Source organism: Silurus aristotelis, assembly GCF_946808225.1.
Source record: "Silurus aristotelis genome assembly, chromosome: 3".
Lineage (NCBI taxonomy): Eukaryota > Metazoa > Chordata > Actinopteri > Siluriformes > Siluridae > Silurus > Silurus aristotelis.
Genome location: NC_139576.1, coordinates 8,444,490 through 8,459,750, shown reverse-complemented (window position 1 = coordinate 8,459,750; position 15,261 = coordinate 8,444,490). Strand labels below are relative to the sequence as shown.

At 41.9% G+C, this 15,261-nt stretch overlaps 1 protein-coding gene across 6 annotated transcripts in view; it reads right to left on the bottom strand.

The window, feature by feature from the left end:
- Positions 1–1,796: 1,796 nt before the first annotated feature.
- dip2a (disco-interacting protein 2 homolog A) overlaps positions 1,797–15,261 on the bottom strand; it is a 149,690-nt gene continuing 136,225 nt past the window's right edge. For 5 of the 6 annotated variants that reach the window (XR_014532728.1, XM_083536889.1, XM_083536890.1 and 2 more), the window contains 6 exons: positions 12,643–12,704; positions 10,707–10,764; positions 6,132–6,206; positions 5,783–5,957; positions 3,850–3,973; positions 1,797–2,070 (listed from right to left, as the gene is read on the bottom strand). Coding sequence is in view for 4 of the 6 variants with exons in the window: in XM_083536889.1 (XP_083393015.1) it covers positions 1,818–2,070; positions 3,850–3,973; positions 5,783–5,957; positions 6,132–6,206; positions 10,707–10,764; positions 12,643–12,704 (747 nt within the window). In the remaining 2 variants the exon portion in view is untranslated. Of the gene's footprint in view, positions 2,071–3,849; positions 3,974–5,782; positions 5,958–6,131; positions 6,207–10,706; positions 10,765–12,642; positions 12,705–15,261 lie in introns of those variants that run through there. The other variant, XR_014532729.1, reaches the window with a different exon arrangement.

The window sequence follows — 15,261 nt, the reverse complement described above, 5'->3', positions numbered from 1 at the left end:
AGGACTAGCCAACAGTGTGTCAGCACCAGAAAAATAGCTGCCCCTAGTTCAAAACAAGTGGATAAACATTCCCGATACGTCTGCGCATGGCTTTTGTTTTGCTAGCATTGTGTGTTTTGCTGGGTGTTTAGCTTAATTAGTGAGACTGCTGTGTGAAGGCAAAAGAGAAAAGACTGCAGCATCAAACATTAACACCCAAGTGCAATGTCACTATTATATATGATCTTGATCTAGAGATATCACATCAACTCCTTCAGGTCATCATCTGACATTATTTTGAGAAAAAGAAAAGAAGCACATCAGAATGGTATAAAATGAGGAACACATGTTGCTTTAGTTTGATCAAGGAGCTAAACTGTGATGTGCTCTCAATGCTTATTCTCTGTAACTTTAGTCCTCAGACATCAATAAAGCTCAATTCTCCGAAGTCTCTGAGCGAGAGTTTGAGAATTTGCAATGAAGCCCGAGATTAATTGTGTTTGTCTTTTCAAAGAAACCCTTAAGCCCACATTAATGGAATTGTTTCTTATTGTTTTCCCACTGGCGCTATAAGGTTAATGTAGCTGACGAGGGATAGGAATTCGATCCCACCCAAAATCGTTTGCCTCAAACTGCATGAGGCTGATGTGGTTTCAGACGCCGTGCCAACCACCGACTGGAAGAACGAATGGAAGAATTCAGTAATTATTCATTTCTCTTATAAGACCATTATGGTGAAGCCTGATAGTGTAGCATGGCATTAATAGGTGTGACACTACTGTACATTACACGCTGGAACACAGATGCACATTGAAAGACAGCAAAGTTTTAGCCAATATTTTGCTAAACCCACCAAAAAAAGAGTGGTTTTGGCCAAGCAAAGACAAATACAGGTAGTTTAAGAGTTACGATGGCCTGGCTTACGATTTTCCAAATTTTACGGTCAATAGCGATACAGAATAAATCAAATAATATTGTCATTTTTGTGTGCTATTTTAATTTTCGTACGACACATTGGGAAGCTGCCAGGGTGTACGCATCTCCTGCATTGCAGATGAGATGCGTTTATCTCACCTGCAGTGGACAGAGGTCATTTGTCTTGTTGTTAGCGAGTGTATTTTTTTTCTGTTTCTTTGTTCTGTGTTTTTTCCGCCCTCCAATCTGGTGCAGGCTAGGCCGTGTCTCGACTTAGGATATTTTTAAGTTACGATGGGGTCATCAGAACGCATCCCTATCGAAGATCCTGTAGTGAAATGCGATTCCTATTTTTTACTTAAGCACTCCAGACCATTTGACCAGACGACCCTGACTTTAATCTACAAACAATTATATTAATAATATAATATATCATTCTATACAGGAATGCTATAACATGGCAGCCATTTTGGGCAAATGCTAATCGTTCCACCCTCTTAATCCCCGCTTTCAAAAAGAGTGTAGGTACTGTAGTTCAATTCGATTCAATTTGAAATCGACTTCCTATGTTTTTAATTGCTAGCTACATTAGCATTATAGCTCCAGCGCAAAACAAACAACAAGCCCTGATTAATGTAAGATGAAAGGAAACTTGTAAAGACTTTTTTATTCCTGTAACCTGATATTTAAAATGACAACAAACCCAAAATGGAATGCAGTCAAGTTATGAAATGGGGAGACACTGTTTTCTATCAGTCTTCCTTAGAGGACAACACACACACATACCCCCTCCACACCCACACCCACACACACACACACACACACACACACATATGCTGCATAGTTCCATCGTGTTCGTTCATCATGAAGATGTGCAGAAGGAGAACCTGACTCAATTTCTGTTTCTTTTTTTCCCCCTAGTTTTACATGTTGTAGGCCACGTAAATGGGGTCGAGCTGATCGGCGAGGAAGCCGTCGCGCAGGTGCATGCGCTGCTTCTCGCCGCGAGAGTTGATGGGAATGACGCCAGGGTCAACCACCACCACGACGCCCACGATCAGGTAATGCTCCTCCAAGACCACGTTGGTGACGAGGGGAACGAGATCCAGAGCCTCCTGCTCCAAGCCTTCCAGCTCCACCACCACCACCAGCAGGTTAGTCCACGTAAACACGGCACTGCAGGGGACAGGACATGGAGATTAAAGCACAGGGTGGAGAGAAACGAGGAAAACGAGTTCAGAGATGATCTCACGTGTACTGGAGCATGTGACGGCTGGCTGAGCTAGTACACTTCTGCATTTTTTGTTTTTATGCATCGCTATTTAGAGCGACTCATTTATATAACTAAGCAGGTAAGTATCTGGTTGCGTCTGCTCCAGCAACAAGCACAACCCAGAAAGGGTTTTTGCAGATAGTTCCAGCTAAAAAAAAAAACAACATAAAAGTTGAAATAAAACCAGATGTTCTTTTCTTGTTCTGTCTCCAGTACGATGCAGCTCTACCTCTGCCATGTTAATCTATATTCTATGTAACTCTCACGACATGCCTCTGTCTCCGTAGTGTTGTGATACCTCATATACACGGGAGAGAACGTACTTAAGAAACAGTTTTAGCAAGGAGAAATCAATCTACATAGAAAATATTGGTCACAAATGATTGGTCACTTTCTAAATAATTAAAATAGAGCGCGTCTACTAATAATGATTTATAAATAAATAGTTTTTTACCGATGCAAATGTGTTAAAAACGATGCATCGCAACACAAATGTATACAAACTTATATCTGATTAAATTTTTCCAATTTGCTGAATCACATCGTTAACTTTTATGCCGGTGCACTGACGTGAATTGGTGAATTTTACCGTACCATCCTTACTGGAACGTATTCAGTATGTATTCAGTTATTCAGTATGAGAGCGGCCTCTACTGGCGAATCATTAATGCCACTTGCTGTTTGTTTTGAGACGTGTAAGACTCAGTTGCACATTTAAAACCCAGACAGCAAAACAGTTTGTATACAGTACACTAGAGTACGTTTTTATATCAATAGAAAGTTGTTCATTTGTTGACTAGATTCTATGGAGAAAAAACTACATAGTGGAGAAAGAACAGGATGAGGGTTTGGATCCAGAGATAAAGAAGCATTAAATCCATCTGCTCACTTTGGTGAACAGCTTGTATGCCAAGGTCGTTGATGCCACAGCTGGGTCTCGGGGGATGTACAGCTTTGAGTGTTTTTTTTCAGAGCCTGCCATTGAAAGAAGCAACCTGCCTCTGCAGTGGTGGTAAAAAAAACTACAGAACACTTGAAAATCTGGCTTAAAGAAATACCTGTGCCTCTGAAACATCCACTGTGCCTAGTGAAAACTATCGGTTGATTAATCGGTTATCTGCAAGTACGATCCAACCGAGCTATTGGTATTGGTAAAATCCACTATCGACCTTTAATCTGTAAAATGAAGAATCTGATACCTGACTGTTTCATGTGCACAGTGGGAGAGAAAAGGAGGAAAACATCAGCAAGAGAGAGAGACAGAGAGAGACAGAAGAAAAGTGTATGAGAGAGAGAGAGAGAGAGAGAGAGAGAGAGAGGCAAAGAGAGAGGAGAGAAGAGGTGCATGTAAGAGAAAACAGAAAACAGCCAGACAGGAAAAGTGTATGTGAGAGAGAGAGAGAGAGAGAGAGAGAGAGAGAGGGGGGGGGGGGCAGACAGACAGACAGACAGGAAAAGTGTATGAGAGCGAAAGAGAGAAGAAATAGACAGAGAGATAGACAGACAGACAGACAGACAGACAGGAAAAGTGTATGTGAAAGAAAGAAAGAGAGAAGAGAGATAGACAGACAGACAGGAAAAGTATATATATGTGAGAGAGAGAGGCAGACAAACAGGAAAAATGTATGCATGAGAGAGAGAGAGAAATAGAGAGGAAGAGTGTATAAGGGGTGTTTACTCACCACTCTGCGATGCTCTTGTGTGATCTGATAACAGATGTTTCGATATCAATGGGGTGATAGCGCATTCCTCTGAGCTCCAGCGTCTCATCCAGAGATCCTACTACGTACAGTGCATCGTGCCGTTCTACACACACACACACACACACACACACACACACACACACACACACACACACACACACACACACACACACACACACACAATTGTAATTCAAGTTTTCCAAGGTATTCCCACAGACACTAGTTTCACAAAAGAATTTGTGTTTTTTTTAGAAGTCAAGTGAAGAAGAAATCAAGAAGCTTTTATTGTCATCTGAACCATATATATAGCTGACGCATATGGAAACTAGTAAGTAAATAAGATTTCCTCACAAACCAGCAGAATAATTTTAATTTTGCTCAGCTGCTCTGTGTTTCACTAAAACCTGGCTGAATAAAGTCATTCCGGACAGCGCGCATCTCACGACTCGACCATTAACACCCCTAGCAGCCCCCCTCTCCCCCTCTTGTACTTCAGATCAGTGAAGATGATGTGTGCTAGGTGTTCAGGAAACAAGAAAGAAGGAAAGCACTAGGACCAGACGAGATTTTGCTTGCATCTCTAAGAACCTGTGCTGACCCGCTGTCGTCCACCTTTTCACAGTTCTTTAACAGATCACTGGAACTGTGTGAAGTGCCTGCCTGCTTTAAACGTTCCACCATCACCCCATCCCAAAGAAACCAAAAATCACCATCTTAACGACTACAGACCTATTGCCCTAACATCTGGGGTCATGAAGTCATTTGAGAGACTGGTTTTGGCTTATCTGAAGGACATCCCTGGACCCTTGCTGGACCCCCTGCATTTTGCTTACCGAGTGGACGATGCAGTGAACATGGGACTGCACTTCATCCTGCAACATCTAGTGGATCACCAGCTTTCTGACAGATAGGCAACAACTAGTGGGACTGGGGACTTTCATGTCAAACAGCTGTACTAACAGCACTGATGCCCCCCAGGTATGTGTTCTCTACCCAATGCTCTTCTCCCTGTACACCAATGACTGCACCTCTACAGACCCCTTTGTCAAACTCCTGAAGTTTGCAGACAACACTACAGTCATCGGCCTCATTGACAGTGATGAGTCTGCACACAGAGGCGAGGTTCAGCAGCTATCTGGTGCAGTCAAAACAACCTGGAGCTTAATACACTCAAAACAGTGGAGATGATTGTGGATTTCAGGAGAAACCACCCTGCACTCCCCCCACTAACTATCATGAACAGCACTGTGGCAGCAGTGGAGTCATTCAGGTTCCTGGTCACCACTTTCTCGACTTTATTGTTAAAAAGGCCCAACAGAGGATGTACTTCTTTCGCCAACTGAGGAAGTTAAACCTGTCACAGGAGCTGCTCAAATAGTTCTACTCAGCCATCATCAAATCTGTCCTCTGCACATAACCGTCTGGTTTGGCTCAGCTACCCAACTAGATATGAGAAGACTACAGAGGATGGTTCGAACTGCTAAATTATTGATTATTGGTGCTCCCATGCCCACTCTACAGGAACTGTACACATACAGAGTAAGAAAAAGGGCTCCGGAAATGGATCCCTCACTTCCAAGCCATGTTTTTCTTTTACTTTTGCCGTCTGGCTGAAGACTGCCAGGCACAGGAAGAGTTTCTTACCCCAGGTTATCTACCTCATGAACACTTAAATGCTCTCCACATTGTTCAATATAAATAATAAAACATGTGCAATACCACTTTTACTAATCTAAATCTGTACTTTTTGTGCAATGATACTCTACTTTATTTATTTTCTTATAAAAAATGTGACTTTGTTAAATAATGTTTCGATGCTTAAACCTGAATTATATGAACGTTACTGACGTTATTTGAGGTTCTGTGTAACAGCTCTTTATGGTAACTTCTCATGCAGCTTGTTTTTTTTTACCTCCGCTGGCGTCTGTGAGTTCAGTCCTGCGCAGGAAGCCCAGGTATCCTGTCCGCGCCCATAGGGTTTGCGTGTCGCCGAAACTCAGTTTGGTGCAGAAGTGATCAGCGTGCAGCGCTTCCTCGCCGTATACCGTGTAATATCCTGTGGCGTTGTGAGGGCTGCTAACCCAGATCTGATTAACAATCACAAAACACACACGTTCAAACCAAACGACGCTGGACATTTAAATGACAATAATAAATATAATAATAAAATTAATGATAAATATAATAATTACTGCTAATGGTCATCATTAATAAATATCATTAATGCATCTCGTGCTGAACAGTGGCGAAAAGAAACTCGCCTCTCCAAGATGAGAATCTCCGAGCGGTCCTTTGGTCTCTGTATGAGCTATAATTACTTTTACACCAGGCAGGATCTGCAGAAGAAAACACAAGGTCTGATCATACTGTACATGCACAAGCACACACAGACAGGAAGTGAATCAGGAAAGAGTTCATGTAGCCATATTTTACATCTTCTTCTTCTTCTTCTTCTTTCGGCTGCTCCCATTAGGGGTCGCCACAGCGGATCATCCGTCTCCATACCACCCTGTCCTCTATATCTGCCTCTTTTACACCAACTACCTGCATGTCTTCCCTCACCACATCCATGAACCTCCTCCTTGGCCTTCCTCTTTTCCTCCTACCTGGTGGCTCCATCTTCAGCATTTTTCTACCAATATAATTCATGTCCCTTCTCTGCACATGTCCAAACCATCTCAATCTCGCCTCCCTCACCTTGTCACCAAAACATCCTACATGTGCTGTCCCTCTAATAAACTCATTTCTAATCTTGTCCATCCTCGTCACTCCCAACGAAAACCTCAACATCTTCAGCTCCGCTACCTCCAGCTCCACCTCCTGTTTTTTACTCAATGCCACTGTCTCTAATCCATACAACATCGCAGGTCTCACCACAGTCCTATAAACTTTCCCTTTCATTCTTGCAGATACTCTTCTATCACAAATCACTCCTGTCACTCTTCTCCACCCACTCCACCCTGCCTGCACTCTTTTCTTTACTTCCCTAACACACTCTCCATTACTTTGCACTGTTGACCCCAGGTACCTGAACTCCTCCACCTTCTCCACCTCTTCTCCCTGCAACCGCATCACTCCACTGCCCTCCCTCTCATTCACACACATGTACTCTGTCTTACTCCTACTGACTTTCATTCCCTTTCTCTCCAGCGCATATCTCCACCTCTCCAGGCTCTTCTCAACCTGCTCTCTACTCTCACCACAAATCACAATATCATCTGCAAACATAATAGTCCAGGGAGACTCCTGTCTGACCTCGTCCGTCAACCTGTCCATCACCACTGCAAACAGGAAAGGGCTCAGGGCCGATCCTTGATGCAGTCCAACCTTCACCCTGAACCAGTCTGTCGTACCTACTGCACACTTTACTGCCGTCACACTGTCCTCATACATGTCCTGCACCACCCTCACATACTTCTCTGACACACCTGACTTCCTCATACAATACCACAACTCCTCTCTCGGCACCCTGTCGTACGCTTTCTCTAAATCCACAAATACACAATGCAGCTCCTTCTGTCCTTCTCTATACTTCTCCATCAACATCCTCAAAGCAAATAAGGCATCTGTGGTGCTCTTCCTCGGCATGAAACCATACTGTTGCTCACAGATGGTCACCTCTTCTCTCAGCCTGGCTTCCACTACTCTTTCCCATACCTTCATGGTGTGACTGATCAACTTAATTCCCCTGTAGTTACTGCAGGTCTGCACATCTCCCTTATGCTTAAAGATCGGTACCAGCACACTCCTTCTCCATTCCTCAGGCATCCTCTCCCCTTCCAGAATCCTGTTAAACAATCTGGTTAAAAACTCCACTGCCATCTCTCCTAAACATCTCCACGCTTCTACCGGTATGTCATCTGGTCCAACCGACTTTCCATTCTTCATCCTCTTAATCGCTGCTCTCACTTCCTCCTTACTAATCCTATCTACATCCTGCTTCACCAACTTCACATCCTCCAACCTTCTCTCTCTCTGATTTTCCTCATTCATCAGCTGCTCAAAATACTCCCTCCATCTTCTCAACACACTCTCCTCACTAGTCAACACATTTCCCTCTCCATCCTTTATTGCTCTAACTTGCAGTACATCCTTCCCAGCTCGGTCCCTCTGCTTGGCCAATCGGTATAAATCCTTTTCTCCTTCCTTAGTGTCCAACCTCTTATACAGTTCCTCATATGCCTTTTCCTTGGCTTTCGCCACATCCCTTTTAACCTGCTGCCGCATCTCCTTGTACTCCTGCCTACTCTTCTCATCACTCTGTCGATTCCACTTCTGTTTTGCCAATCTCTTTCCCCTAATGCTCTCCTGCACTTCCTCATTCCACCACCACGTCTCCTTGTCTTGCTTTCTATTTCCAGATGTCACACCAAGTACTTTTCTAGCTGCCTCCCTCATCACTCCTGCAGTAGTTGCCCAATCATCCGGCACCTCTTCACCACCACCAAGCCCCTGTCTGACCTCTTCCCTGAACCTCACACTACACTCTTCCTCCTTCAGTTTCCACCATCTTATTCTTGTTTCAAACCTTACTTTCCTCCTCTTCTTCTTCGCCTCCAAAACCATCCTACAGACCACCATCCGATGCTGTCTAGCTACACTGTCCCCCGCCAACACCTTACAGTCTCCAATCTCCTTCAGGTTGCATCTCCTACACAGAACATAATCCACCTGTGTGCACCTTCCTCCACTCTTATACGTCACCCTATGATCCTCCTTCTTCTTAAAATACGTGTTCACCACTGCCATTTCCATCCTTTTAGCAAAATCTACCACCATCTGCCCTTCCACATTCCTCTCCTTAAAACCATACCTACCCATCACCTCCTCATCACCTCTGTTCCCTTCACCTACATGCCCATTAAAGTCTGCCCCAATCACCAATCGTTCTTTCCTAGGTACACCATCTACCACTTCATCTAATTCATTCCAGAATTTTTCTTTCTCCTCCATCTCACAGCCAACTTGTGGAGCATAGGCACTGATGACATTTATCATCATCCCTTCAACTTCCACCTTCACGATCATCACCCTATCAGAAACTCTCTTCACCTCCACTACACTCTTACTGTACGCTTCCTTCAGAATCACCCCTACACCATTTCTCTTTCCATCCACACCATGATAAAACAGTTTAAACCCACCTCCAATGTTCCTGGCCTTACTCCCTTTCCACTTGGTCTCCTGAACACACAACAAATCTACCTTTCTCCTCTCCATCATATCAGCTATCTCTCTCCCTTTACCCGTCATAGTACCAACATTTAAAGTACCAACCCGAACCTCTACTCTCCTACACTGCTCCTTTTCCTGCCGTCTCTGTAGACGCCTTCCTCCTCTCCTTCTCCTCCTTCGGCCAACAGTAGCCCAATTTCCACCGGTACCCTGTCGGCTAACGATACCTGTGGCGGTCGTTGTTAACCCGGGCCTCGACCGATCCGGTATGAAATTCTCATTTGTGATCCGCATATTTGATTTGGCACATGTTTTACACTGGATGCCCTTCCTAACACAACCCTCCCCATTTACCCGGGCTTGGGACCGGCACTAAGAGTACACTGGCTTGTGCCCCCCTAATGGTAGCCATATTTTACATACTTATATGAATATTTATACGTACTGTATACATAAATATATATGATGACAACATAATACATCTTATTTCTTGTAAACCAGCTTCAGATGAGGTTTCCTTCTGAGATGATGACCATGCAGACCGACTTGTTGCAGTGTGATGCGTATGGTCTGAGCACTGACAAGTGGACCTTCTGCTTCTGCAACCTCTAAATCAAAGCTGCAGCACTCATGTGTCTGTTTTTTGAAGCCAAATTCTGCATCTGACGCACAGCATGAGGACTCAGCATCTTTGATGGACCCTTACGAGGCCTGTTCTTGGAAAACCTCTGTATGACCCTGACCACTGTACTGTAACTCAGGGTGTAACTGATCTTCTTATTGCCTTGGCATCTTTGTGGAGAGCAACATTTCCAATTCTCAAATCCTCAGAGAGTCTTTTCAATGACGTGCCATGTTGAACATCCAGTGGTCAGTATGAGAGAATTGTACTCAAAGCACCAAATTTTATCTGCTCTAATACAAGATACACAAATTTGTATGGTCCAAAAACATGAACATGATTTGCCGGGTTATATGTATATAATTAATGTCTGTATGTTGAGTTATTTTCAGAGGACAGTAAATCTGTACTGCTATACAAGCTGCACATTGACAACTCTAAAATATATCCAAGTTTTATTTTTATTTCTAAGTGACCAGAGTAAGATTAAAACAAATCTGAGAAATTGACTGCCTGAGCATGTTAGTATATGTATGTTACATGCTAAAAAGACTAAATATTTGTAGAGAAATCAAGATCAGGTGTGAGTATTAGAGAGAAAGCAATATGGACATAATGGATTTTGTGTATGTGTGTGTGTGTAGGAGTTCAACATAATCCCTCCTCACACTAGTGGACTTCCACATTCTCGTCCCTATTGCCATGTGCTTTCATTTTGATTTCTGTCTTCTCTCCATCCTGTCCCTTTATTAGCTCTAGTGTTTATGTGTCTGTTCATTCATAAGTGTATCCACTTCTGTGCTCAAAGTTTGTGTTTAAAAACCCTTTTGTGTCCGTTTCATCCTTGGGAAGTATCTTGTGCAGTTTATCTGTGATCACAGATCTTGATTTCACAGGTTTCTTGTATCTTGTTCTACCTAGTTTAGATTGTCCACCAATTGTCTGACCTTTGCCTGCTACTCGTTTGCTAACGCCTGCCAATGCAGATTGTTTCCTATTATATGACTTAAATGACAGTAGGTGTAGGTTTCTTCCTCACCTTCCCCGACTCCATCAGTGGTAGACTGTGTGGGGAGCCTCTTTCAACCAGCCGTACTCTGTAACGAAAAAAAAACCCAACATTTACAATTCTTAATGTTTTAAGAGAAGCCTACAGAATATTTGTGAAGTTCTAGCTTAGATAAATGAAGTGATCTCTCTACTGCTATTAAAGGGGACACACAGTTTCAGCCAATTACATGTTAATCTTGAGTGCCTATAGAGCAGTATTGCATCCTTCTTATCTCTGAAGAGTCTTTAGCTTGGTCAGATTGATAAGAGAGATACACGGCTTTATACTTTTCCCTGAAATCTACTAGGTCCTAAAGGCGTGCAGTGGGCGGAGATAAAAAGTCGCCAACATGCGCATGCTTCTGCATGGTAATCGTCTGTAAATTGTGACATTGCTATAAATAACACAGAAACCAATTTTTTTTATAGTTTTAAATAAACTATGGCTGACAATCAGATCCAGTCGTACAGATCTGATCCTGAATTAGATTCCGAGTCATCAAACATCAAGAACAGCAGCATTAACAATGACTACGGCAGGATGTGTCTATATAGTAAATACTGAACAAGGTTCTGCTTCCCTCACATCTAAAAACACACTTTACAGAGATATTCTTCTTGAATGAGTCCTGTGCAGCACTGACATCGACTTCCATAACCGAATGAAGCACAGTGATGGACGTTTGATTGACTTACAATTTTTTCATCTTATAATGATGATAGCGATACGACAAAATTCTAATAATGTTAATATTTGGATAATAACGTTCATGGGGCAGGCAAAGGAGCAGCATATGCTCCACCCTCCACTCGCTAACCGGCGCCCATGGTTCTGCTGCCCCATACATATACTGTGTAATTTATATAGTAGCAAATCCTCTGTTTTGCTGAATTATGTACTGTAATTTGTTAAATTATTAACAAAATACAGTATACTGCCCCCTACTGATCACCATTCTTTAAGACTCCAGGCTTGGCTAGGCCATGTCTCGAAGTTATGATGGGGTCATCGGAACGCATTTCCATCGTAAATCCGGGTGCTACCGGTATTGGGCACCCCTGATCTAGACCATGGGTTGCCAACTGGCAGACTCCGGTCTGAATCCGCAAGATGTGTCCGCCGAACCGCAAAGTCATTTCTCATTATGAAATAAATATATGGCATATGCTATTTTTAAATAAAATCGCATTCATATTAGACACATCATGGTGAACTCAGTAGAGCCGTTTGGGTCGTACAGCGCCACGGGTTGCTACTACAGTTAGAGCGATGCGCAAACTGATGAAACTTTCAGTGAGTGAAAAACAATGCAATTCCAAAAGAAGAAAGGTTGATGCTGAACACCGAGTTTTCGAGATGCTCCAAAGTCCGACGCAGTTCAGCCTAACTGACGATTTTATTTAATTTCAGGTTGTTTACATTTTATGAATATAAAGGAACTGTTTTAATGAACAGATAAAAGGTTTTTTGCACTTTTTGTTTTTTCCAACACTGGCACTTATTTTTGCCTGTTTGAGTTTCTGAATGATATTACTGACGATATTTTACCAACTCAACTTAAAGCATAGTGACAAGAAAGCAATGTTATACATTAGATACATTTAGTTAGGTAATTACGTGTGAAGTTAAAATGTGATATGAGATTTCCTTTTTTTTCTTTTTTACCAGTGGGGTATGCGTTCATTTCTTCTGTAATCTCAGTTCAGCAGAAACAAAAGCACTTTAGTTTTTTCTTTTATTGATCTTTTAATTAGATTTTTTATTGATAATGTGTCCAATAATGTTGCCTATATTCAAATCTTCAGTTTTTTTCCATCAATTCATGTTTTTTGGTGAATAATTGTCCAGACCTCATCTTGTAAGGAGGGTTCATTTACTGGACCTCAAGCAATTTTAGTTGAAGACCCCTGATCTAGACACTCACCTGTCGTGCCGAAGTGCTCTCATGTCCACGTAGACGGTGGTGGGATCAGGACCGGCTGTACCCTATGTGGAAAAGTGGAATTAGTCTGGCAGGTGAAAATCTTTTTACTATGACAAAGAGATCTGAAGGACCAGATCACATTAGTGCATCCAGGTCTGATAAAAAAAGAAAAACAACTTGATTGCAGCACAGTATATTATATCCATACAAAATACTGGACAGCTTCATTCTGGCATATTCAAATGAACTGATATTCAAATAATGCTTCAGGATCAGCTTAAAAAAAAAAAAACGAGACAATTTCAGAACTCGAATAAATATTTCCCAGACAATATTTGAGTGTGTGTTAATTTTGACATAAATTCAGCCCACAAAATCATCTCACTTCCATTTTTTGTAGCAGAAAATTTAACATCTGAATAGGTGCAATTTGCAATACATTTTTTTTTATCTTTGATCGGGTCCTTCAGGAATGTTTACTCCCCTTACCATTAACCAGGTGGAAAAATACTGTATCAGGAAAAGGTTTATATGACAAGAGGCAGGTGATTTTTCCACCATAAGCTACTCATTGTTAGTGACAGCTGCTTAATGAAAAGCGCTAAGTTCTGTACTTCTACACGCCCAAAGCAGCAAGAGCAGCAAAAGCACCAAGCCTACATGTTTTCAAATACAGAGTTTAACATGCCCTTATTGATTTAACCTTTGATGAATCCACTTGACCACCTTAAACAGAGTTTCGGTGCTTAATTAGCTCAAAGTTTGGTAGATGGTTTCTTTAAGCATCACTATAGACCATACGAATGAAAAAACTGTCTTGTTCTGATGCGATAGTAATATTCTATAGGCTTGATTTGCTCGTTATCCAGAATACTTGACTTGACATTGGCTTCTTTCTGGTTTCTGTCACGTTATGAAATCATGGCAAGGATGTGACCACAAATTAGTTTTAAATCTAAAAGCAGAGACATACAAGGTCGAGGTCAAAATCAACAGAGGTCAGGAGATGTACAAACAAGACAATCCAGACTAAACAAAGATTGGAAACAACAAATCAAAACGAATTGATATCAAAAGGGCTTCCTACATCAGGTGTACAAGAAAAAACACTGAGCACTTACTTTCTAGTTTGTGTATGAACCAAAGTCTCTTTATTAATAAGAGACTCCAGGGTGCAGTTTCAGCCATGATTAAGGGCCTTGCTCGAGGGCCCAACAGTAGCAGAATGGCAGGGCTGGGGCTTGAACCTCTGACCTTCTGATCAGTAAACCAGAGGGTTTATGAATGGTGTGTGTGTGTGTGTGTGTGTGTGTGTGTGTGTGTGTGTGTGTGTGTGTGTGTTTGAGTGTGCTGTGCTCAATTCGTCGCTTGTTGAATGAGCGTTTTTGGGGAATTATAGTTCTTGGTAGCCATATTTGAGCATTGTGGTGTTTTGTGGAAAATGGACTTGTTGGCCAGCTGTGACCCGACAGATTCCTCGATTAGCTGAATTTATTCCTGTTACAGATTTCTTTCATTTGGCAGAAGTGCTCACTATTAGGATTCTGTCTGTTCAGTTTCTATTTTATACCACAGCTTGCTTGAAATCGAAATTTCAAACGGGACATTTTATAGCCTTTTATAAAAATGGCGATAGCTTGAGAGCTGTGCAAAGGGAATTTCGACTTCATTACCAGTCAGAACCCGTTTCTTCGAAATGAGCAGACGGGACACACTCATGACGTGTGGTAATGAAATTCGCTATCACCGTTCTTATAAAAGGCTTTACAGAGAACGCTCGTCACGCACCACTCCACTGTATATGCGAATGTTGCTTTAGTAGTGAATTAAAAACTGTAATTGACGGCAAATCAGAGTGGTATAAGTGGAATAGCGCACTTCATCAACACCACTTTTATTAAAACCCTCACTTTAACATCCCTTGCACAAACTGTATAGTTAATGTTTTTAGCTTAATATATTATTTTCTTTTCTTAGGCTTGTATTGTTTTTTATATTTTTATAGCACCAGCACACCCTGACAAATTCCTTGTACATGCAATCCATGATACTTGGCAGTTCTGATTCTGATTAAGGCCATACTGTTATATGAAAATAATCTACATGGTCTATTTACTTATATGTGACAACCCTATGTGAGGAAGTTGGTAGTTTATCAGGGCATGTTATAAAAAGTATTTGAACTCAGTGTTAGAAAAATAAAAGATTGCAGCATGAAAAAAAAAAAAAAGTTGCTTCATAAGCAGCCCAAGCACTGTTACAATGAGTGATAGTACAGGCCATAACCAGGGCTCTACCACCAGAGTCTGAACCCTTGAAATAAAAATAAACCTGATCTATCCTTAATAACAATGTACTATATACACTATATACTGGATACTGGACAAAAGTTAGTGAACACTGGCATGCAAATGCTCCTGTGCACATATTGGGATCCATGAAGACATAGTATGTTAAGTTTGAATTGGAAGAACTCGAAGGTCCTGCACAGAGGACTCTAACCTGGAACACACCAGACCTACTCACACACCTGATCTTACTAATGCTCTTTAGGCTGAATGATCACAAATACCCACAGCTATGCTTCAAACTCTAATGGAAGATATTCCCAGACGAGTG